The 24,648-nt window shown below is 32.8% G+C and overlaps 1 protein-coding gene across 3 annotated transcripts in view; it reads right to left on the bottom strand.

Annotated features, from left to right (window-relative positions):
• The window catches only part of CNBD1 (cyclic nucleotide binding domain containing 1), a 433,866-nt gene that overhangs the window by 74,462 nt on the left and 334,756 nt on the right, over window positions 1-24,648 (bottom strand). For all 3 annotated transcript variants that reach the window (XM_027571402.1, XM_027571412.1, XM_027571422.1), the window contains 2 exons: window positions 20,502-20,611; window positions 18,818-18,968 (listed from right to left, as the gene is read on the bottom strand). In XM_027571402.1, the coding sequence (XP_027427203.1) occupies window positions 18,818-18,968; window positions 20,502-20,611 (261 nt within the window). The remainder of the gene's footprint in view (window positions 1-18,817; window positions 18,969-20,501; window positions 20,612-24,648) is intronic.

Genomic DNA, 24,648 nt, shown 5'->3' with positions numbered 1-24,648 from the left:
GTCCTTCCTCTTACATTCAATATTATTGTATTACTCAGTGTGTCCACTTTAAAGCACATGTCAAATGATTTTGATGACCAACATAGTCTTGAATGAATGTCTTCTTTGAATTTTATTTTTAGCAAGTCAAAAATACTAAGGACTTACAATCATTACCAGTCCTGACAAGCAATAAAATTTATATTGCCATGTTCTAAAAAGAATCACTGGCATCTCATAAATAGTATTCTAGACCAGGAAGCCAAGAGAATTTAGCTTCTTCACAATTCTATTTTTAACTCTGCATGATTTGGAATGTTCTGCTGGACAAGTCATTTATCTTTTCTAACATTAGGTTGTGTGTTTTTAAAACAAAGTTAGTACAACTTGCTGCTATTTATATTTTGTCATGCATATGGCAACATTGATAAAGGTGACATAATTCTAACCACAGGTTAATTTTGCACTTGGGAATTGCCATTCAAACAGAAAGAATTCCTGAGGTATAAAACTTTCAGTGTGAATAAAGAAGGATATATTAATATCATAGCATGAGAAATAAAAGAACTATTAATGCATGGGAAGCTGTATGGTAAAGAAAAGTGTCAGGAGTCAGGGGGACTTTAATTTAAATGCTGACTCTATACTTCCTAAGTGTAGTAGTAACAAAAAATTTAACTTTATGGAACCTCAGTTTTTTCTCTAAAAGGAGAGTAACAAACAATTTTATAGCACCTAACATGGTGTGAGGCATATGGTAGATGCTAAATAAATGTGCAGTTCAATCCCCTTGATAAGGACTATCAACTGGCCATGGCACCAAATATAAGATCACGAGTCTAGTAAAAAGATAAGCTGAAACAACTCTCTCTGCATGAGGCATGTGGGATACCTTCTGAAATGAATTAAAATTTCCATTATTATTTTTTAAATTACCTGATATCTCCATAATAAAATCACATCAAAAATGAATACTTTGGGGGTACTTGGCTGGCTGAGTTGGTAGAGCAAGTGACACTTGCTTAGGGTTGTGAGTTCAAGCCCCACATTGGACCTAGAGCTTACTTTAAAAAAATGAATACTTTTTACAAAACTGAACGTTAAAATAAAATGAAAAATTTATGAAGATCTCATAAAAATTTGGGACCAAGTCGGCTAGTCAATATTTATCTTTTTGCCTTTTAAATATTCTTTATAGTTTTTTTTTTAATTCCAAAAGTCAAATAAATATCCTCCTCAATCCAAACACAGTCAACAGAAGTTGACAGCCTGGTGAGTATATACCATTCTTTTGTGTGTGCTCATATAAATAGTTACTATGATTTTTATTTTTTTTGTTTAGATCTACTTTATTTATAACCTGAAATATATTTTGGAAATTCCTTAATATCAACTGATAGAAATCTAAATAGAAAGACTAATTCATCATCCAAAACAAGAAAGACTATGCTATTAAAATTCAGTTTGATCACCAGTGCTAAACTGAGACTGCCCTGGGAGAAACAGGATGCATGGTCACATCAGATTGAAATCAGTTGGTAGTATCAAAATGCTTTATAACACAGTAATTCTACAATTTAGGAACTACCTTATTAACTAATGTTCATTGAGGTTGCTTCTAGTTTTGGCCGCTCCAAAAAACAAACAAAAAGTTGTGATGTAATAAATATTTATTTTCTGGTAGTTTTTTTTTTCCTATAGGAGTGAGCCTTAAAATTGCTGAGTCAGGAGGTTTCTACTTTAAAAGAGACACATGAACAATGTCAGATCACATTCTAAAGAGCATTTCACACTCCCTCAAATGATTTCTCTACAAGGAAAGCACTCATTTCTCTACAAGGAAAATCCATAGTTACATGGATTGATTTCTCAATCCCTTCTGAATCTGATTAATTTATATTTTCTTGTGGTTACCTCACATTCTGTTGCTTATAATATATGTAAAAATTGTTAACTATTTTTCTAAATTTGGGATATTCATTGTTTCATAGGAATGTAAATCATTTTATCTCATTTACTTAGCTACCCATGTAGTTAGATATTCTCATGAAAATGTTGAAATGCTGAACAAATTGTAGTTGAATTACATGTACATTGTGGAAAAGATGATATTTTGTGAATTTAAACTTTGTCATCAAATCACAAATGGTATTTCTTTATTTGCTTTGTATTCTTTAATATTTTTATGAATTACATCACATACACCCCAAGTTTCTGTTATTGAATCACTAATTTTATTTTATACTTTTTCTTGCCATTTCTAGTTCTAATTAGATATATTTGACTAGAAAAAGTTATAAATTTTGAGTTTAAACTCAATATTTGACATCTTAATATTAAAATATTAGCTTTAATTAAATTACATTGACTTTTTAGCTAGTAATTAAATGAACACTCTTGTTTATGTAAGTAATCATAGTAAACAAAGAAAATTTGGTTCCTTTTCCTGTATTTATTCCTAATATTTCATGTTACTGTCTTATTGTATTATCTAAAATTTCCCAAACTGTCCTAGTTGGTGATATTTATTTGTGTCCTGATCTGGGTTTTATCTGCAATAGCTTCAGCATCCCATCCCCTAAGAAACATTTCCATTGGTTTCTGGTAAGTTATCTTTATCACACTTAAGTCTTCTTCCTGTATTTTCATTTTACTTGGAATTTTTCTTAGGCATTGCTACCAAATTCTAGAAAATGTCTGTCTGTCTTCATTTCCATAAAATTTTATATTTTAGATATACTTCCTTTTCAAAGATAATTTTCATTTTTTAAAAAAGATTTTTTTTATTTATTTATTTGGGAGAGAGAGAACATGAGCAAGGAGGGGTAGAGGAAGAGGAAGAGGGACAAGCAGATTCCCCGCTAAGCAGGGAGCCTGACGTGGGGCTCTATACCAGGACCCCAAGATTATGACCTGAGCTGAAGTCAGACACTTAACCAACTGAGCCACCCAGGTGGCCTGATAATTTTCATTCTTTATACACAAGCAGATTCATGCATTAACAAATTTACAATAATAAATTTGCTCTTAAAAAATGCTTGTCTTCTGTTTTTTAATTTATTTATTTGACAGAGAGAGGGGGCCCAAGCAGGGGAAGCAGCAGGAGAGGGAGAAGCAGGCTCCCCGTTGAGCAGGGAGCCCCACATGGGGCTTGATCCCAGGACCCTGGGATCATGACCTGAGCCAAAGGCAGACGCTTAACCGACTGAGCCACCCAGGCACCCCCCAAAAATGCTTGTCTTCTGAGAGTAAAATTATTGTGTTTCTGAATTAATTTAATTTTCAGTGTTATGGTTACTATATCATTTAGTGATTTTCTTCCCATTTTTTTCTTATCAAGTTTTGCACAGTCTGGAAAGCTAGTGGTTAACAAGATTGCTTCTTACCTCAAATACCTATCCTCACAGGTTCTTTTAAGTTTTACCCCTAGACTCAGGCTGGTGGAGTAGCCATTATCTGGGATATTTAAGATTTCATTGCAGAAGGAAAAATTAACATATTGGAACATACTATGATGCTTGCAATTTCTGCTAACACAAGACATATATCCTTGCATTTGCATTTCACTGGCTAAAGTAATTCACATGGTCATGCTTGAGTTCACCAGAGGAGGGCTATAAGCACAAATACAGGTGACAGAAATACTATCTATTGATTGTATAAACTCATTTGAATATAGACATTAAATATATGTGTATGTATATATTTTGCCTTTATTGTATGGTATCTATGGTAGGCAGAATAACGCTCTGCTTCAAAGATGCCTACTTCCTAAACCCCGGGACCAGTGAATATATTATGTTACATAGCAAGGGGGCAAGGGAGAATTAAGGTAGCAGATGAAATTAAGGTTATTTTTCAACTGACCTCAAAATGGGGAGAATATCTTGGGCTAACCAGGTGTGCTTATTATAATCACAAGAGTCCTTCAAGTGTGGAAGAAGGGAGAGTATCAGAGTCAGAGAAAGATCTGAAGATATGACACTGCTGGATTTAAAGATAGAGAAAGAGGTTACAAGCCAAGAAATGCAAAAGGTCTCTATTCTGGAAAAGGCAAGAAAACAGATTTTCTTCTGGAGCATCCAGAAGGCATGCAGTCCTGCTGACACCTTGATTTTAGCCTAGTGATACCCATTTCAGAATTCTGACATTCAGAACTGTAAGATAATAAATTTCTCTTGTGAAGCTACAAAATTTGTGGTGATTTGTTCCAGAAGCAATAGGATTTTGGTACTTGAAAATGGGGTGTTGCTGCATCAAACACTTAAGAAATAAAAAGAGAGAAGAGGAGGAGTAAAGAAGATTTTTAAAGAAAGATTTTTTACAACTAACTCTTCATATATCTAGAATTTACTTCTGTATTTGCAAAAAGATAGTGATAGTGCTTATTTTCTTCTAGATTAAGTCAGCTATTCTAGCAACTTCAAGTTTCTTTCTTTCTCTACTCTATCTTTAACTTCTTATGTTTTGTTTAACTTTTTTTTTTCTCCTTTCCCCTGAACTAACCAAAGAATCTGATTTGTCAGATTGGACATACATATTTATTTATTAAGAATTCAAGGATACAAGTTAGTAGCAAGTACAAGTAGAGTAGAGAGAGATCTGGGATATTAATGATGTCTTCCCAGGTCATTACATCATTTATTAGATGCACTTTCTAGCTGGGAATACCAGGTCTCCATAGAAGACACATCAATTACCCCACACAGTAGGAAACATCAGGTTATGAAGCATTTCTAGTTTATATCCAGATAGGTGATCTTACTTGATACTTCCCAAGAAATTATACATCACATATCCTAGGTTTATTTACCATAAGCAATCCTAGTCAAGGGCATTCTTCTAAGAGCATTCCATTGATAAGGACTCTTTTCCTACCACAAAGAAATAGTTTACTTCTTAAGACATCCAAGGAGATTAGGTTGGGTCAGCTGCCTTCTGTCTTTCCCTGAAATCATCTCCCCAATAAAGAGAAATAGATTACAGGGCAGCTGTTTTAACTCCTTCCTTCTCATATCCCTAGGAAACTCCTAAGTCTCTTTAGTTTTTCCAGAAATGTCACTCTCTTGGTAGAATATAGTCATAGCTAGATAAACATAATAGCAATAGAAATTCCCACTCAAATTAGTTTGTTATGGAATTTGGTTGTAATTATCTCTACCATGAAAAAAGTATGTCCTCATAATCCTACTTCAGAATTTAAGAATGGCATTTTTACACACTTATCATCTCTAAGGCTGACATCATCCTTGTATCATAGTGCTACCATTTCCCTGTACTTATATAAACCCATTCAATAAATATGTATAAGTTCTCAGCTGTTCAAGGCACATAAATTAAATAAATAAATACCAATGCTTAGGATTATGTAACTGAGCCAAGAGAGTTTGTTTATAAGATGTGCTATCACACATATTAGACATATGTCCTCAAGTTAAATTTTTTAGTCTTTCTAAGGTTACAATTTCTTCTCTATAAAATGAGAAGCCTAGGTAAAAGTATGGGCTTTGGACAGAATGGGTCTGAATTCTGGGTCCACCACTTACGAACTCCCATGGAATTGTGCAAGTGACTTAAGCTCTATAAGCCTTAGTTTCCTCTTCTGTAAAATGAGTTTAATAAACTTAACTAAAAGGATTTTCATTAGGATTAAATGAAATAATGCAAATAAAACAATTTACTAAACAATCACTAAATGTTAGCAATTATAATTACGAACATGCAGATTTCTATTAAATTAAATTCTAAAATCCTATGACTATACATGTCTACATGTGTGCCAGACACTTTTCTAAGTTCTTTCACCTATGTCAAGATATTTGTTTTGTTTTGTTTAAGATTTTATTTATTTGACAGAGGGAGACAGAGAGAAAGCACAAGCAAGGGGAAGAGCAGGCAGAGGGAGAAGCAGGCTCCCTGTGGAGCAGGGAGCCCGACGAGGGACTCAATCCCAGGACCCTGGAATTATGACCTGAGCCAAAGGCAGATGCTTAACAGACTGAGCCACCCAGGCACCCTGTCAGGATATTCCTGGAAAGTAATTATTTTTATATCTAGTTTTACTGTTAAAATGTTAGGATCTAAGAGTTAGAGGAACTTCTTGCAGTCACAATTCACAGTGATTGATAGAACATGAATTAGAGTGCTGAATTTTTTTAAGTGAAACACTCAATTTCTTACCATATCATACTGTCTTCATCAAAGGAGAAAATTAATAAGCTTCATAAAAAAGGAGATTTTAATATAGGTCATAGAGAGTAGATATGTTTTTGATAGGAAGTTAGGACATAAAAAGGCCTGGGGGGCCTGGGTGGTGCAGTCGGTTAAGTGTTGGACTCTCGGTTTCAGCTCAGGTCATGATCTGAGGGTCCTGGGATGGAGCCCCATGACGAACTCTGCCTACGACTTTCTCTCCATCTTCCTCCACCTCTCCCGCCATGCACTCGTGCTCTCTCTCTATCTCAAATAAATAATAAAAATAAATAAATCTTTTTTTAAAAGGACACGAAAAAGACCTTTTAGCATTGAGCAAGGGTTTATAGTGATGAATCAGAATGTCTCCAGGCCTTAAGGGCTTAATCTGGTTGGATCAAATGATACCCATTGAGATGGAGGGAATACATAATGTGGATCAAATGAGATAATAACAAATTGTACCATTCTCAACTGGAAAGTCTAGACTACTAGAAACAAAGGGGTTCTAAATTTGAAAGCTCCTAGATAAAAAGTTAAGTATTTTCTTAACTGCAATTCTTAGAGTATATAATGTACTAATCTGAAATATAGCTCTACAGCATACAAAGTTTCCCAGGCTTGTTGATCACAGTTCCTGTAGAAATCCTTCTTAAATACTTTACAGCCTTTTTCTTGCAACTAGAATATAATCTTACAACTAGAATATTATCATGGCCTGCTGAATTCAACATCTTCTACATCTGTCTACTGCTCCAGACATCTCTCTTTACTCCCCTGCTCATGACGGCTTCAGTCTCCTTTTTGATATTCATTGCACAGTCATTCCCTTCTAAGAATTTTTGTGCCTGCTCCTTCTTCAGCTTAGAATGCTCATCTCCAGATCTTCATCTTAATTGGCCCCTTTCCAACATACAAGTCTCATCTCAAATGTTACCTTCTCAGAGAAGAAGAGAACCTCACAATTAAAGAAGTATTCTCTGATCTATTACCCATTGTTATTATTTTTTTCTCACTCATCTGAAATAATAATTGGGTTTCCCATTTTTGTATTTAATCATGTATTATCTATCTCTTCTCTCATCAGAATATGAACGAATGGGATTAGGGTTCTTTTCGGATATCATTCCCCTAGCACCTGGGAAACTACTTGGATAATGTAAGTGCTCAAAATTATTTAACTAACTGAATGATGGATGCATGGATGGGTGAATTTGGACCTCCTTTACTCAACCCTCATTTGCAAATATGGAAGTTGGCAAAAAAAAAAATGCCTTCTTCATTTTCCTTGAGTTACCCATCCTGACCAGGTGACAAGAACTTCCTTGGCCTGTAAAGTGACATGCACTCACCTTTTGAGTGATGCTGATTATACTCTGTAAAAGTATATAGGCAGCATCTCAGTCACCAAAGACTTTGGCAAACAACCAAATTCTATTTTATTGATCTTGTTCTGTTTTGATTTTCCAAGCATCTTGGCAAAATCATTACCCATTTTTCCACATAAATTTTAATCCCATTTCTTGATATTGTATTGCCCAGATAATCTTCTCAGGAGTCCTAACTCCTATTCTCCAATTACACATTCTTGATTCCTATGTACAACTTCTCTAATTCACCAACTGAGTACATGCCTTCACCCCATTCATTTTCTGACCTAATCTGCTTTCAAGTCCCAGGTAAAAGTCCCCATTCCCAGAGTACCTTAGTTCTAATCCTTATAAAGGTCATTTGTATGAACATTTGTTAATTTATCTTTAGACATTCTGTTATTTTTTAGTATCTTTCTCATTTTCCTACCTCCAATAAAATACCAACACCAGTCTTTTAAAGACTGAATAAGCCTATTGGAAAGATCTAGCACAATAGTGTAGCACAACACACAACACAGGAAACTCTCAGCAGCCAATATATATCATTAAATAGTGAACTATTAAATATTTACACAGAAAGTGGAATTCCTCCTCCAAATGATCTATGTATCTCTTACCAATAGAGATCCAAGTAGATCCAGACCTGAAAATAGACATAGGATCGTGAATGCATTTCCTACAAGCAGATCAGAAAGTATTAAGGAAGAAATCCAGTATTGCTGTGGAATAGACCTTGAAAATTTTAAATCAGATTTAACTTCTAATAAATGGTAACTATAAGCAATTTTGTGGGATTTTATATGAGAAAAGGCATTTAAAAATAAAGGATAAAAATTTTGTCTTGCATGATATAATGCATTTCGGTTTTTTTTTTTTTTGAGAATTTGGAATCATTTCTAAGCCAAGATTTCAATCTAATAGCCTTAATTCAGTTCCTATCATATAATATTATAAGGGAAAAATCTGTATAATACCTACACTGAATATAAAGACTTACTTATAATGAATTCTATGCCTTTGGAAAAGATAGTCATTGTAAACTCCCTCAGTAGATTTACTGATAACCTTGTCTGCAAATATTTCTGGGTAATTTTCTATTAAATCTTGGTGGAGGTTTATCTGACATAGTTTATTGAGGTTAATTTTGATTAACAATTTGTCTAACTTTTTGCTTTCTCTTCAAAATGTACTAAATTCTACTTACTTCTCTCTTTGTTAACTGGCACCACACAGTATACTCTATAGCTTTGGTTATATTCTGGAAATATATAACTATACTACAAGATATATTTTTTTAAGATTTTATTTATTTATTTGAGAGAGAGGAAAAAATGAGAGGTGGGGAGGGGCAGAGTGAGAGAGAGAGAGACAGAGAGAAGCAGACTCCTCACTGAGCAGGAAGCCCAATGTGGGGCTCAATCCCAGGACCCAGAGATCATGACCCAAGCTGAAGGCAGACCCTTAACCAACTGAGCCACCCAGGTGTCCCATAAGATATTTTTTAAAAGATTTTATCAGGGGATTTTTAAAGTACATTAAATTTTTAAAAGAGCTGAATTTGTGTTTTTGCCATCTCTTGCCTATATGATATTATGTACTGTCCAAAAGTAATTAAAAAAGAAAACTTTTTCTGAAAATTAGCATATAACTTCTTTATGCACATTTATATTCTTATTCCTAAATGTGTCTTGAAACTCTTTTTGAGCAGAAGATTTCTAAATGTTAAGAATAAAAGAATAATCGTGAAAAGCATATTCATTTAATATCCTAATTTGGAAATTTTTACTTTTCTAAGAACTCCCCTGAAAATTTTGCATTTTTGCCAGTTGTATGACTCAAGGTAGCACTTGCTAGTTACTATAACAAACAAACCAAAATCATGGTTGCTTAATTCAACAAATGTTTACTTGACACTTGTACAAAGTATAAAACAGATGTTCCTGGCTGAGCTATTCTTCTGGGAAGTTCCATCCAAGAAAAGGATCCCAGGGTCTACATTCCCACCATCATGTGATTCTGCTATCTTAGAGCACTTCACTTCCAGACAGTGAGTGAGATCATGGAAGATCATATCTTTCATGGCCAGGCTATAATAATTTCCTTTTATTCTATTAACCAGAGCCAGTTGCATGGCTCCAAACTCCCTGCAAGAGAGGCTGGGGAACTTAATCTTCCTTTGTGCTCAGGAAGAGAAAGGGGGGATTGCTGAACCTCTAGTCAATATCTGCAATAAAGATATGCCAGTCAGAGAACATGGTAAAAGAAGTAAATATCAGCAATGGGGACAAATTTCCTCAATGATAATTTCTTTTACTAAAATTATCCTTATTAAAGTCTTGGTTCTAAAAAAATTCTTGGTTCAAGGAATCAAATTTTAAAATGTAGTATTTTTATTATTGTATAACTCTGTCAATAGAAATGATTTTACTGAGTTACTTATGTGACACATTTTATTCAATTGTGTTTTCCTAGAAAATTGAGTGGTAGTTAATATTTAGCCTTCAGCCAAGATGCATTATCAGAAATACTTTAGAAAAACACTGGCACAATACAAATTGTGATGAAGTACAGAGTAAATATTAACTTTAATTATTATATTTCAGTGGGTATGTTACATATTAGATATAACCTCCATGTACATATTGATGGGATACAGTATTTCCTACAGTCTGATTTTCTTTTTCATGAATTGTTTTATAAGGGAACAGTGTGTTTTAGGTGATTAGTTTAGCCAAATAATATAAATAATCAAAAGATAAAAAATACTATACTATGAAAGTGTGGTTGGAAGTGGCAGAAGCTGTAACATTGAATTAATCAGATGTGAACTATTGCAGATTCTAACAATTAAGCAAGCTTTTGCAATATAAATATTAAAACTTATCAAGAAATACAATGTAAGTGTGTACAATTACATAGGTGTATACATAGATTTGGAGTCTCTAAATATATTGAGGCTTAAGGTTTACAGAGAAACTTGACCTGAAGTTTTATGTGAAATAATTCTAAAAATAAGTTTAAGAAATATTGGTTTTTCCAGGCACCTAGGAGGCTCAGTTGGTTAAGTGTCTTCGTTGGGCTCAGGTCATGATCCCGGGGTCCTGGGATGGAGCTCCACATCAGGCTCCCTTGCTCAGTGGGGAGCCTGCTTTTCCCTCTCCCTCTGCTGCTCCCCACACTGGTGCTTCCTCTCTCTCTCCCATGCAGGCACGCTGCCTCTCCCTTTCTCTCAGATAAATAAAATCTTAAAAGAAAAAAAAGAAATACTGGGTTTTCATCAATCTTTGGGTTGAACTTCATATCTGATTAATATTGTATTGTCTGCTAAACCAGCAAGGCACTCTGCATGGCCTGGTAATTTCCTATTAGCCAAAAATTTATAATAATTTTATTTACAAGCAATTACAAATTTGAAGTATACAAAACATTTTCTAAGTAAATATAATACATTAATGATAATTTTACATGACTTATTCAGATTCCTTGCTGAAAATAAATTCACGATTAAGGTTTCATATACTTACAAAATTGAAGAATCAAAACCTATGAAGGTTAAGGACTAAAATTGAACTAATCATTGTTATCAAAATGCTTCATGTCCAGGAAAGCAAGAGATGCATCATTAACTCTGCTTGTGATGATTCCTTAAAACCAAAATTCTACCTGACTGCATTTCAAATTTTGTTACATGTAGTTAGGGTCAACTATCTATTTCAGTATCACCTATGTGGCTGGTGGCTTCACCTAAACCTACTGAGCTGATACTTCCATAATTCTGAGTCAATAGAATCATCATCTTTAGAAAAGTCTAATTTCCAATAACACTTGCTTTTTCTTGAGAAAAAAATACTGGCCAATATTTAAACCCATTAATTAAAAGAATAAGTAAACTCTTTTCTTTATTATTAAAAGATTAAATCCATCTACTTCTATATCACATACCTTAATAGTTATTTATTTTTAAAATTTATAACATATCTACTAAAAAAGAATCTGACATAAGAAATATATAATCATAACTAAAAACTGATTAAAGTAGCAGAAATGGAAAATATGGAGAGAAAGGAAGAAATACTAATGTGAGTTTGTCTAGATAAGGGAAGTTACCACAATTAAAGGCAAAGCTGACATTGTTCTTTCTGGGAATTTAAGAAAAATATCATAGATTACACTGTTTATAAAAAGGAAGCATACCATCTCACTCACAAAGAAAACTTGCTCTGGAAATCTAAAAAAAGTACCATATGTGAATTGATTGAACTTAAATCATTAAGAATTTTGCTGTATGTTCACTCATATGTGGAATTTAAGAAACAAAACAAACAAGCAAAAGGAAAAAAAAAGAGAGAGAGAAACCAAAAAATAGACTCTTAACTATAGAGAACAAACTGATGGGTTACTAGAATGGAGGTGAGGGGAGATAGGTGAAATAAATGATGGAGATTAAAGAGTGCACTGGCTGTAGTAAACAGCAGGTGTGTGGAAGTGTTGAATCACTATATTGTACACCTGAAACCAATATTACACTGTATGTTACCTAACTGGAATTAAAAAAATCTTTGGGTCACCTGGGTGGCTCAGTCGTTAAGTGTCTACCTTTGGCTCAGGTCATGATCCCAGGGTCCTGGGATTGAGCCCCACATCATGCTCCCTGCTCAGTGGGAAGCCTGCTTCTTCCTCTCCCACTCCCCCTGCTTGTGTTCCCTCTCTTGCTGTCTCTCTCTCTGTCAAGTAAATAAATAAAATCTTTTAAAAAAATAAATAATAAAAATAAATAAAATAAAAACTTTAAAAAAGTTTTCTGAATAAAAGTTTGGGAATTTTAATAATGGGATAGATTATTTGTACATAAGAGTATTGAGAATGAAGTAGACCATTTATTTGTGGACAAAAAAAGTATCATGTAACAAAGAACTGTTGTTCTTTGATTTTCAGGGTCATCAATGTTTATTAAATTATAGGTTCTTTTTTCCATAACACGATCTTCCAAAAAATCCATCTTGAGGACACTGTTAATAGTAACCCTTAACCAGAAAACTAAACCAGATTTTATGAAGGTATTTGGAAATTAATGGGCTTGTGAAAAAAATATTAAAAAGTATTGACTATTCAGAAAGAATCTAGGTGCCATGGGATATAAAAATTAACAATGGCATATTCCTTGACCTAAAGAAATTTATAATCCAATTAGTAGGATAAGAAATAAACAGTGATTGAACTGGAAATTGTGTAATTCCAGTTCTAAAAAGGAATATGGAAAAACAATGAAAGAATGATATTCAGTAAAGCATTCATTATGTATTTTAAATGACTGCCAATGTGTCAAAGGATCAACATGATCTAAAGTCATCAGTACAACTTTACAAAGGAGGACTCTGTAATGTCCTGTCACTTACTGAGCATTTATTGTGAAGGTTGTCTTTTGAGTTCAAAGTTTATTAAGAAAAGATGTGTAGACATAAAATAAAATACTGTAGTATGTGTAGAAAGAGGAAGGTTTATAAGGACCTTTCCTGGGAACAGGTAAATTCTAATATTTGGCATTTAGAAGTATAAATAATGGTTTTCCAGCTGAAAAAAATAATGGTTTTCCAACTGGTTAAGGAGAGAAAATCCATTCCAGAGAAATGCAATAGAATAGACAAAGGGCTTAGAAGCATAAAACAATATTTTTGGAAATTATACTTAGTTTGATATTCCTGGGCAGTTAAGCAATGAGAATGAAGAGGTAAGTAGTTTGGCAAATCCCAAATTGCAATGGATCTTAAGCCCTCTTAAGAAATTTCAACTTTTCTATAGAACTCAGAACTTTTCAATTAGTGTTTAACAAAAGGGTTAAGGTGTACAGAGATACCGATCTCCTCAGTCCTGGTGCAGCTAAAAGGGATTGAGATGCCGAGAGTCTGATAGATCATAACTTAGATCCAAAGGAAAGCTTCTTACTCTATTTACCCTGAATTTCTTTAAAATATTACAATTTTTATGTGTTCCCTGATGAAGACAGTAAGAAGGCCTGCTATAGATGAGGGGAGTCAATAAAAGGCTTGAAGTAGGGGGGAAACTAACAGATTTGCACTGTAGTAAATTTAATTAGGGACTGTATAAATAATGGATTAGAAGTGATAAAGACAGAGACAGGGAGACTAATTAAGTGGCTCCTGGAAATCTAAGTAAAAGATGATTAAATTATGAACTAAGATATGGCATTGGATATAAAGATGAAGAAAGAAATTTAAGGGGTATTTAGGAGGGAGACTTGATAGGATTTGGTAGTACTACAACTTTGCTAAACTCCAGGAGTGTACATGTCTACAGTAGAATGCAATGAAACGGTGGGTTCTAGTGGCCAAAACAATGGCCCAGTGGATGTGGAGATTCCTACAGAGTATTAGAGAAAATACATTATTGCTGATTTCTTCAGGAGCAGGAGAGTGAAAAATTTAACATTCACAGCCTCTTTCTGCCATGTCAATCATTCCTAGCCTGGAACAAAGATTGAGATACTGAGTTCTAACATTTCCTTTCCACCTCCCCTTGGGATCCAGCTTGTCTACCAAGAAGGATGTTTCTTCCTGCTTCTCTGTAATTTTTCCTGGGAAGCCCTACCCTATCTCCTGTGTGAAGAGACATTTGGTAGGCTAGCACTGCCAATGTCTCTGTAGGTAATCCAGGTGAATTTTGGGATTCAGGATTAGGACTCTAGTCTGCAGATATAAACCACATTCTCCAGTTTCTATCAACAATAAAGGTGCTATTTTGACCTCCCTTCTACTCTATTCTTTTGTCCTGTTCTCATTTGCTTTAGAATTCAGGCAAGTAAAAGGAATGTTACCTATTAGACTCCTCCAAATTCCAATAGATGGCTTTGAGGACTGAGGAAATTGGAACTCCATCAATCAAAATAAGATACATTATTGTTTCATGAACTTTTGTGATATTTCATAAGATAATTTCCTCAAGTAAGAACTACTTTTATTTTATTTTGTAAAATATTTTATTTATTTATTTATTTGTCAGAGAAAGAGAGAGAGAACAAGCAAGGGGAGTGGCAGGCAGAGAGAGAAGCAGGTTCCCTGCTGAGCAAGGAACCCAATGAGGAACTTGATCCCAGGACCCTGGGAACATGATCTGAACCAAAGGCAGATGCTTAACGGACTGAGCCACCGATGCATCCCTAAGAACTACTTTAAATGTCTGCAAGATGTTCAAAATATTTGGCTGGTTTTATCATTAACAAAACAGTTCTTCAATATATTTACAAAATACCTAATGGAATAAAATAATATACTGAGAAACAGTTATATGAAATATAATTTTTTCACTCAAAACTATGTTCATAAAAACCCAAATTAAAAGAAAAATTTTACTCAAATTAATTAGCATTTTTTCTTTTAACATTATTAGTAAGGAGCAAAAAAAGATTCATAAGAGAAAAAATACTTTTAAGTGTCATACCTTATTTTACTTGGAAATGTATTTTTATAACAAAATTTTATCATAAAGCAAAACCAAAATCAAAGGAAAGGGAAGCATATTTACTCTGGCAAATTGTTCAAAAGTTTAGGCTCTTCTGATTAACACTGTTACCAAGGAGACCCCTGGTTATAACCTGTCTCAGCAAGAAGGAGAAATACTGATGTACTGGGAAGCAGATCTTCTGGATAAGAATGTATTCATTGCTTCTAAAACGTCTAAAAGACCTATCTATAGTAAAAAATCTAGTTTCCTAGGCTTTTGATTAAGAGACTCATTATCAGAGATAAAAGTCTTTGGATATTCTTTCTGTTTAAATACAAACAAACTTTCAGATAGTTTGTAGCAATGTCACCTTGGAATTGAAATTTTCCTTTCGCAAAGAAGGACAATTTAAATCAATAGCTATCCCTTATTTTTTCAGTCATGGGTGGTTGAATTGAGATATAATTAAAAAGAGTGGTAATTCATTTTTTAATATGAAAAGTAATCCTTTATCATTACAAAAGTGGTACACTTGTTTTAATGGTAGGATGAGAATTTCAGATACCAGTAAAATTAAAATAGTTGGTATTCATAATTTTAATCTAAATGACTTGAGGTATAAGTTCTGAATCTGGACAAAAATACATTACCTTATTATTAAAAATAATAGTCTGGTAAACTATATTCCCAATGGCATTATATAAAAAAGAATATATTTATATTTGCTTAAATTTAATAATAATTCTACTACTCTCATTTTTATTTAGATGTTCAAGGTAATGTCTGAAAAGCATGTATATAGATTGCAAAAGTTATTTGCAACTTTCCAAAAGTTAACAACCTAAATGAACAAAAAATCACTCTTCAAGTATTTTTAAATACTTCAAAACTAATTATTGCACAGCTTCCTTTATGATTGTATCTAGACAGTTGTATATATAATTCTCCAGATAAAGTATTTAACATTTATGCAATCTCTTATGTTTCCTAATTCTGTTCTACCTATCCCAAAGTATAGATAGGTATAGTGAATTCATTGTTCCCTTTATGTATTTACTAAATATTGTTGATAAACTGGATCATTTAAGTGATACTGGCCTTTTAACATGATTTATATGGGAACAAATAGAGTGTGACTTGTATACTTAAGAAAAGACATGAACTTTAATTTAGTTCTCCAGTAATACATTTTACAATTCTAAAAAGAAATAGCATATTTAACAATTTTTGATAAATTAGAAAGTGTAGGCAATGTAATCCACATGTGGCTAAGAATTCTGTTGAAGCACATTGGTTTTATTAGTTTTTGTTATTTCTTAATGGACCACCTCACATATAAACAATTATTCCTAACACCAATTTAATACACCAGCTAATAACAATATTATCCTGATTGCAAGATGATACATCCTGGGTTTTGCTCAAGTTAATTATTCCACTTTAATGCTTCCAATTTTTCATCAACTTGATATTTTTTAAGGCACATTTTATTTTCTCTTAAGTCCTTCCCTACGCCATTTTATAGAGATGGATTCATATTTCAGATAATAAAGAGTGGAATAGACGGAAACAAAATGAAGTAATATGAAAATGCAAAAATAAAGAACATTGTTCATGTGTGAAGATGATTCAGCAAAATTAACCATTACATTTCTCATTAAAATTATTTAGCTTTCAATATATATATTTACTTTTTTGGAATAAAATATAAAATAATTAGAATGTAGAAATAAAAAAGACTCTGAAATTAGGGGCACCTGGGTGGCTCACTCGGTTGAGTGATGGACTCTTGAATTCAGCTCAGGTCACTCTCTCAGGGTCCTGAGATTGAGCCCGTGTTGAGCTCCGCACTCAGCAAGGAGTCTGATTCTCTCTCTCTCTCTCTCCCTCTGCCCCCCCCACTTGAGCACACTCATTCTCTCTCTCTCAAATAAGTCAAGTCTTAAAAAAAAGACTCTGAAATCAAATACAGTTGACCCTTGTACAGCAGGAGGAGGGGGCACCAATCCCTAAGCAGTCAAAAATCCATGTATAACTTCTGACTTCCCAAAACTAAACTACTAATGGCTAGCAGTCGATTAACATATATTTTGTATGTTATATATATTATATACTGTATTCTTACAATAAAGTAAGCTACAGGAAAGAAAATGTTATTAAGAAAATCATAAGGAAGAGAAAACACATTTTCAGTACTGTAATGTATTTATTGAAAAAATCCTGTATAAGTGGACCCACACAGTTAAAACCCATGTTTTTCAAGGGTCAACTGTAAAATATTTTATTTTCTTAAAAGTTGTGGCAAAACAAGCAAAATAAATCCTTAAGAACATTTCTGTTTAGGAAATGTTTAATTAGGCACACAATGTGTCAGTAGCTTTAAAACATCAGTCTCAAATGAGCAAAACATAGAAAGAAATTTTAAGTATGGATAGCATACATATAAAACACAACTAAATCTTACACTAAGCCATCTATTTTAATTTTAGGTTGCCAGACGGCAAAGAAGATTCTAATACATGCTTGAAAGAAGTACTTTCATGTGTGAAACGTTGATTTACATAAAAAAGTCCACAGTGTATTTGCCTTGCACCAGTTAACTTAATTAGTACAGGAAAAGAAAAACCTAGCCTATATCAAGTGAGAATATTGTAATTTTAATTGGTAGTTGGTATTTATTTTTAAGTGATATTTACCTTTAGGGGGGTTTGTATTTGAATGTCACAGAAACAAAGAAAATTAATCAATGCTATTTCAAATTTATAACTTTTAAAAAATGGATGTATGAGCTTGAAGTTAAGCAAAATCACAGTTAAGCAGGTAGAGTACATATTCTTTAAAAAACATAAAAAAAACTTGCAATTCAGGATAAGGGGATTCAGTCAATCATACATGCATAATCATGGGAATGCTTCTTTTCTTTAAGCTTTTGTTTATTTGTTTGAGAGAATGAGTGAGAGAGAGCGAGAGCACACAAGCAAGGGAGGAGGGAGAGGGAGAGGGATAAGCAGACTCCCCTGCTGAGCAGGGAGCCTGACAAGGGGCTCAATCCCAGGACCCTGGGATCATGACCTGAGCCAAAGGCAGACGCTTAACCAACTGAGCCACCCAGGCAGCCTGGGAATGTTTGTAATTTAGTTTATTTAAAGCAAATTTCTCACCCATGTTCATTTCCATGAGTTTTTCCTCTTTTATCCTTTATCTAATGTTTGATATTCTTAGTTTTATTATACAAAAAACTATTTTCTTTAATGTCCTGTTATGTCATCATTTATTAAACCCTATTCATTTATCCTTCATACTCAATTGCATTTCTTATTTGAGTATAATGTTTGGAGGACCAAACAGGTGGCTGCATGACTATTCTTTTAATACTACTAGAATGCTAGAATTTCAAGTAAAGGCTTAAATGCTACAAGCCACGATTCTTCATATACACTTGATCTAGATTGTACATTGGAAGATAGCACACTCTTGACCTGAACCAGAAACATAGAAGCAATAATTGTATATATGAAAAACCAAGAGATACGCCATAAAAGGAAGGAATGATGCTATTAATGATAACTTGGGAACTAGAGATTTTATTAATTTCAAATCAGTGTTTTGAAATATTAATACATTCTAAAAATAGCACAATTAAATCAGACAGAATATGGAGTGTTAAAGGGGACTATCTATAGATACATTGTTTCTGTAAATAACATATATATACACCTACACTTACTTGAGTGTCCGTCTCTTTCTATGAAATATATCTACATTTGTCAAAAACTCATCAAATAAAACGGTATAAAAGACATGTATGTATTTACCAAATAGGTCCTTATCTTCAATGATTGCCATCTCAACCTCTTTTCCAGTAACTATTGTGCATGTGAAAGGAACTTGAAGAAGAACGCTAATTTCACCAAAGGACTCCTTCTCCTGAAGTCTACCCATATAAACAAGTTTTTGAATTTTTTTCTGTAAGAGATACAGATAATTGATGTTCAGTGAAACCACTTTCATTCAATGGATAAATACTATTATTATAAGAAATTCACTGTTCAGAAATCATTTTGGTGTATGGTATTTAAAATAAATTGCAATTGTATTCAAGTCAGAGAAAACAGTTATGTACACACGTATTTAAATTATATTAGAACAATAGTAAATTGATAGACAATTTCAACATTTCTAAAGTAATTAAAAGTACTGTCATTTAGTGACCTGCAAATTAAATTTTTAATCCACCAATGTTTAGGAAACATTGAGTTCATTCCATTTTTCAAGGTCCAAGGATAGCATTTTGTAAATATAGCTTAACTTTGTATGTTTTCTGAGCTATCATTTATTACCTCAGCCCCAGTTGCAAGGCACATTTGTTGCACTAACAGAGAATGAGAAAATAAGCACAAAGGGCTATGATCAGAATTGATGGAATTAATGGCCACAGATGGAATTCCATCAAGACCTTGTTTAAATAATACAGAAACATGGAAAGTGAGTTTGACTCAGGGAACTAGCAATTTAGGTCCAAATTAGAAACAGTGGAAAAGGGCTTACCAGGTTTTCAGTGTGCATGATTGTGGAGAAAAAGTCGAAATTCCAAATTATCTTTTCACGGAGATCTCAACAGCATCAAAATGGGGATGAGTTGATGAGCCGTATGATTTAAGAAAGTGTAGCTCTCCAAGTAGGTGATGACATGAACTTGGAAGAGGTGGAAGACTTTACTAAATATCCTGGGGTCAAAAGCCAGTATCTAACTTGAAGAATTGCCACTTATATAAATGGCAGATCTTCACACTAAATATAATTTGTGTAGCAGAATTCAACTGAGTTTACATATTATATTAAATGCCATTGAAGACTGCATGACCAATCGAAAAAAGGATTAGTTCTAACTTTTCTATCACTGAATTAGTGTTTTACCTGTTCTAGAACCTTATAAAACTGGAATCAAATAGACTGGGTTTGATGTTTTTGCCCAGCCTAATGCTTTGAGATTCATCCATATTCTTGTATGCATTACTTCTCTTTATTGAAGTATGGCATTCCATTGTAAGAATATAAAGGCTTCCATCCATCTAACTGTCAACGGACGTTTGGATTACTTATAGTTTTTGGCTTATGAGGATTCATGTGAGTCTTTTTGTAATGTATATTTTTATTTCTCTTGAGTAAATAAAGTGGAATTTCTGGGTCAAATGTAAAGTGCATTTTAACCAATCTGGTATTCTTAAAGTGGTACCTTGTTGTGGTTTTAATTTACATTTCTCTGAGGAATAAAGATATTAAACAACTCTAATGTGCTTATTGGTCATTCCTATGTCTCACAATTCAAAATACAACGTATTCTACATTCCTGTATCTTACAACTCAGTAAAAGGAAAAGAAATAACAAAAAATAGTCAAAAAATTGAACAGAAATTTCACAAAAGGAGACAAATAAATGTTCAATAATTAGGCTAGATTCAATTATGATTAAAGAGAATACATAAGTTTAAAACTTACCACTTTTTTTGATTGTAGTTTTGTAAGTCCTACAATATTTCTATAAATGTCACAATATCCAGAATTAATATAAGCCACAAAAGAAATTATCTTTCCACTTTCCACTATCACTGAAAATAAAAAAGATAATTCATCATTTTACACATTCTTCTCAACAAAAAATTATTTTAGATATCACAATAAAAGATGACATATTTAATTCAGGAACTATTAATGGCAAATTTTTTAATGGCTGGCAGTTTATATGTAGTACTCAGCAAATGATAAAAAATTTGCATCTGTTATTTATATTTGTAACCTAAAATATAGGTAAATGTTGACAAGACTTTGGCTGTAAAGGCAATGGTATGCTAGTAAACTGTCAGGCGGAGGACATGAAAGAGTGGGGCAAGGCCCAATTTGTAGCATTTGCTGACATTTATGGTATAAATATTCCTGCCATGGCTAATTTCAAATTGCTAGTGTCTTAACAACCAGCTCACAAAATCCCTGAATATTTAGCTTTTGACTTTCTGGGGGCTGTGACTTGAGCCAGGCCTGGCACTCTACTAAATACAGCCGTGGTTAAAGCAAGGACTTTGAAGCCATACTGGCCTGGTTTAAAACTCTACTCTGTCACTTTGTAAGTGACCTCAGATAGATTATAGAACTTCTCTGAGCTTCAAGTTTTTCAACTTTAAAATGGCAAAATTGGGGGTCATTGTTCTATACTTGACACATGGTAATTAATTGTATATAAAGTGCTTATCATAAGGTTTGACACATAATATTACATAACAAATCATATTATTGTCATTATTATTTTCTCAAATTTGTAAAGCCACCCTAAGGCCAAGATATACTTGAAGGTGAACTGGATAATACCTTTATAACTATCAATGGATTAAAAAGCAATGTAAATAAAAAACATCTGATCTATATAACATTAAATTATCAACATAATATAATTTAAATAATAAAATAAATTGGATTTACATAAATTAAAATTACTATTTCAAATTGAATTTCAGCTTTGTTCATTCTAAAACATATCAATATTTTTCCTAAAAACCCAAACACAAAAATGATAAGATAAATATAAAGATGTATGTGTATCTTTCCTGTGATTTTGTAAAGTAGACAATTAAAAAAAATTTTAATTATTCAAAAGCATTTATTTCATAGTGTAGAAGAGTATATATCAACATGAGAAAAAATATTGATGTTATTGAAAAATAAGCTAGAGAATAGCATAGCTCTTTAAAAATTAGGGTTAAAAAAGAACAAGGTGGCAATTGGTAAATATAATTTACCATAAGCAAAAAAATGAACACCAACATACAATGGAAAATACTTTAAGATAAATCAAGTGACATTTCAATTATTTTGCTGACATGTTTATAAGAATATGCTATCTCCCTTTCCTTATGTAATATTCAGAGCTCGAAGTTTATAATTAAAACATTAAAAGGTTATTCTATCACCAATCATTTATTTTGCTTAAATAAAAATTTATGGTAACACTTCTACTGTCTTATATTGTATTTGTTACAGCCAAACACTGATACTATAAATTTATCTTAAGACATCAAAGTAAAGTATGTCTGTAAAATTATGTGTAAATTGTATAGACAAGAAGAAATTTTCTCATAGATCATACTCCGAAAAGCAAAGAGTATCTTTCTATCAAAAGGTTATATGATAGTAGAGAAAATGTTATATGATAATAGAGACTATCATATAACCGTTTTACTTTTTTTAGCCAATCAATAGGATATAAAGGGAGGCATAGAGCCTCTTGGTAATTGTTGTAAGAAAAGGATGCACTTAAATAGACACTAAAGAAGACCATTATTTTAAATGTTCAGAGCTGCACTACTGTAAATTTTTTCTTGAAAGTCAAGCCCTATATAGATCATAGAGAAGCATACCTAATATCAAAAGGATAAAGACCATAGAAATTTCTCTTCGTGTTGAAGGCAAGGCAACAATGAAAAAGCTGAACCACTGCCGCAAAATCTATGAGGCAGTCTCATTCCATAGAGGGGATATTTGCTACCTGAGTAATTGTTTATGGTCTTTATAATAATCATAGCAAATTTTTATCTTAATGAAGACAATATAGAAAAACCATTTTCATCAAGTAGTTTGAATTTAATAACATTACAAAAAATGTGTATCATCACTTAAGTAAGAAATTGTAAATATTACTTTTTTAAATGTTTTATTTTGAAATTTGGGTTTTATTTTTTTAATTTAATTTAATTTTATTATGTTATGTTAGTCACCATATTTTGACTAGAAAAAGAGTCATACGAATTACCTGTAAAGACTTAACACCCCCTCCCCCCATTGTGTTTCCCAGTTTTACCTATTTGGCCTCTGATTCTGCTTCCCATTACAAAGAACTTACATCAGTGATGTCATGATTAATATTGTCATCTCTATACTCATTCCTCTTGGGTTGCATAGAAAATGACAACATAGACAAATCCGAAGGATTATAACACAATATTAAATGAAAGATTTAGTCATGAACTATATAGATTAAATTTTATTATTATTTAAAGGTCATATTCATTGATGTTAAGGAATTAAAGTTGATTTGTATTTAAAAAATAGGTTTTGCGAGAATCCCCTCTGGAGAGAATGGGGGACATATGTTTATGATTGCTTAGGACTGATATTCCTCCACCCAACATGAGATCCATCCATATGAGTGGATACACTACCGCATAAGAAAATGTAGATTAACAAGTTTGGAATTTTACTAGGATTCCAGAGGCACAGAATTAAATCTTAAAAGAGGGGAGAAGAAAGAGGTAGAAAATATTCAGAGACATATAGTGCACCTGTAAAGTCTTAGGTCATTTAAGATAGCCTATCAACTCTTAGTGATGGACAGAAAACAAGGGTTTAAGTGGAGAAAGAACTTTCTGCACTGAGATGTAGTAGCATACATCAGCCCTAGAATTGTGGCTTGGATTTCTCCTATATAAGCATCCTGATGAAACTGGTTCTTGCAAATATGAATAAAAATAAAGGAAGACCCTAATAGTGTCTTTTGACCCCTTTTGACCAGAGTTTTGTTGGTTATACTGTCACAGTTGATAGGTCTCCCCACCCTTAAGCCCAAAACAATATACATTGAGAAGGGAGTGGAAAGGAAGAAACACAAAGAGAGATTCAACCTATAATCACCACTTCAAAGAAAAGAGTAAACAAAACCAAAATCTCTGTAAGTAAACATGCTAATACCAAAGTCCAGCAGAGTATTATTTTAAGTATTACTTTAAATACCTATATTGCTTCTGTTATTACAATTATTTTGCTCATAAAAAATGAGAAAATACACAAGAATACATAAATACATGTATCTTATATACATATACATACATATGTATAAATATATAAAATATGATGCATGTATAATATATATACTCATAAAATATATATATACATAAAGATAACCATTGTTAATATTTTTATTGCATACATTTCCAGAATATTTGGAAAATTCTGAGAATATATATGTATACATGTAAAATTATAGATTTGTATTATTTATAATGACTGACCAAAAAAAGCTCCCCTCTTTAAAGATTTTTTTTTTTAATTTATTTGATAGAAAGAGCCACAGCTAGAGAAGGAACACAAACAGGGGGAGTGGGAGAGGGAGAAGCAGGCTCCCCACGGAGCAGAGAGCCCAATGCAGGGCTCTATCCCAGGACCCTGAGATCATGACCTGAGCCGAGGCAGACGCTTAACCACTGAACCACCCAGGTGCCCAAGAGCTCCCCTCTTTAAATATAAGTTTGAGAATTACTGGAGTAAATTATCTTAACTAAAATGAAAGTCAGATACAAGTTCCATTTGTCATAAATGTTAAAAAAATACTATTTGAATTTTAGGAAAATGTAAAGGAAGAAATGGATGACAGGAAGGGCAAAAATCAAAGATCTACTAGAAAAAGAATGTAGTGAAAATGCCTTTGTGTTTACAAACTAAATTTAAAACTTTTTATCACTAATCTGATTAATATATTTTTAATCTGATGACAAATTTAAAGCCTCTTAATATCCTAATTTTCAAGATTTTGTATTCAAGAATGTTAATAAAATCAATTTTCTTTTAAAATGGAAAAAAACTAGGTTTTGAAGCTCCTCAT

This window comes from Zalophus californianus, chromosome 4 (assembly GCF_009762305.2).
Source record: "Zalophus californianus isolate mZalCal1 chromosome 4, mZalCal1.pri.v2, whole genome shotgun sequence".
NCBI lineage: Eukaryota > Metazoa > Chordata > Mammalia > Carnivora > Otariidae > Zalophus > Zalophus californianus.
This window is presented reverse-complemented; position numbering and strand designations above follow the sequence as displayed.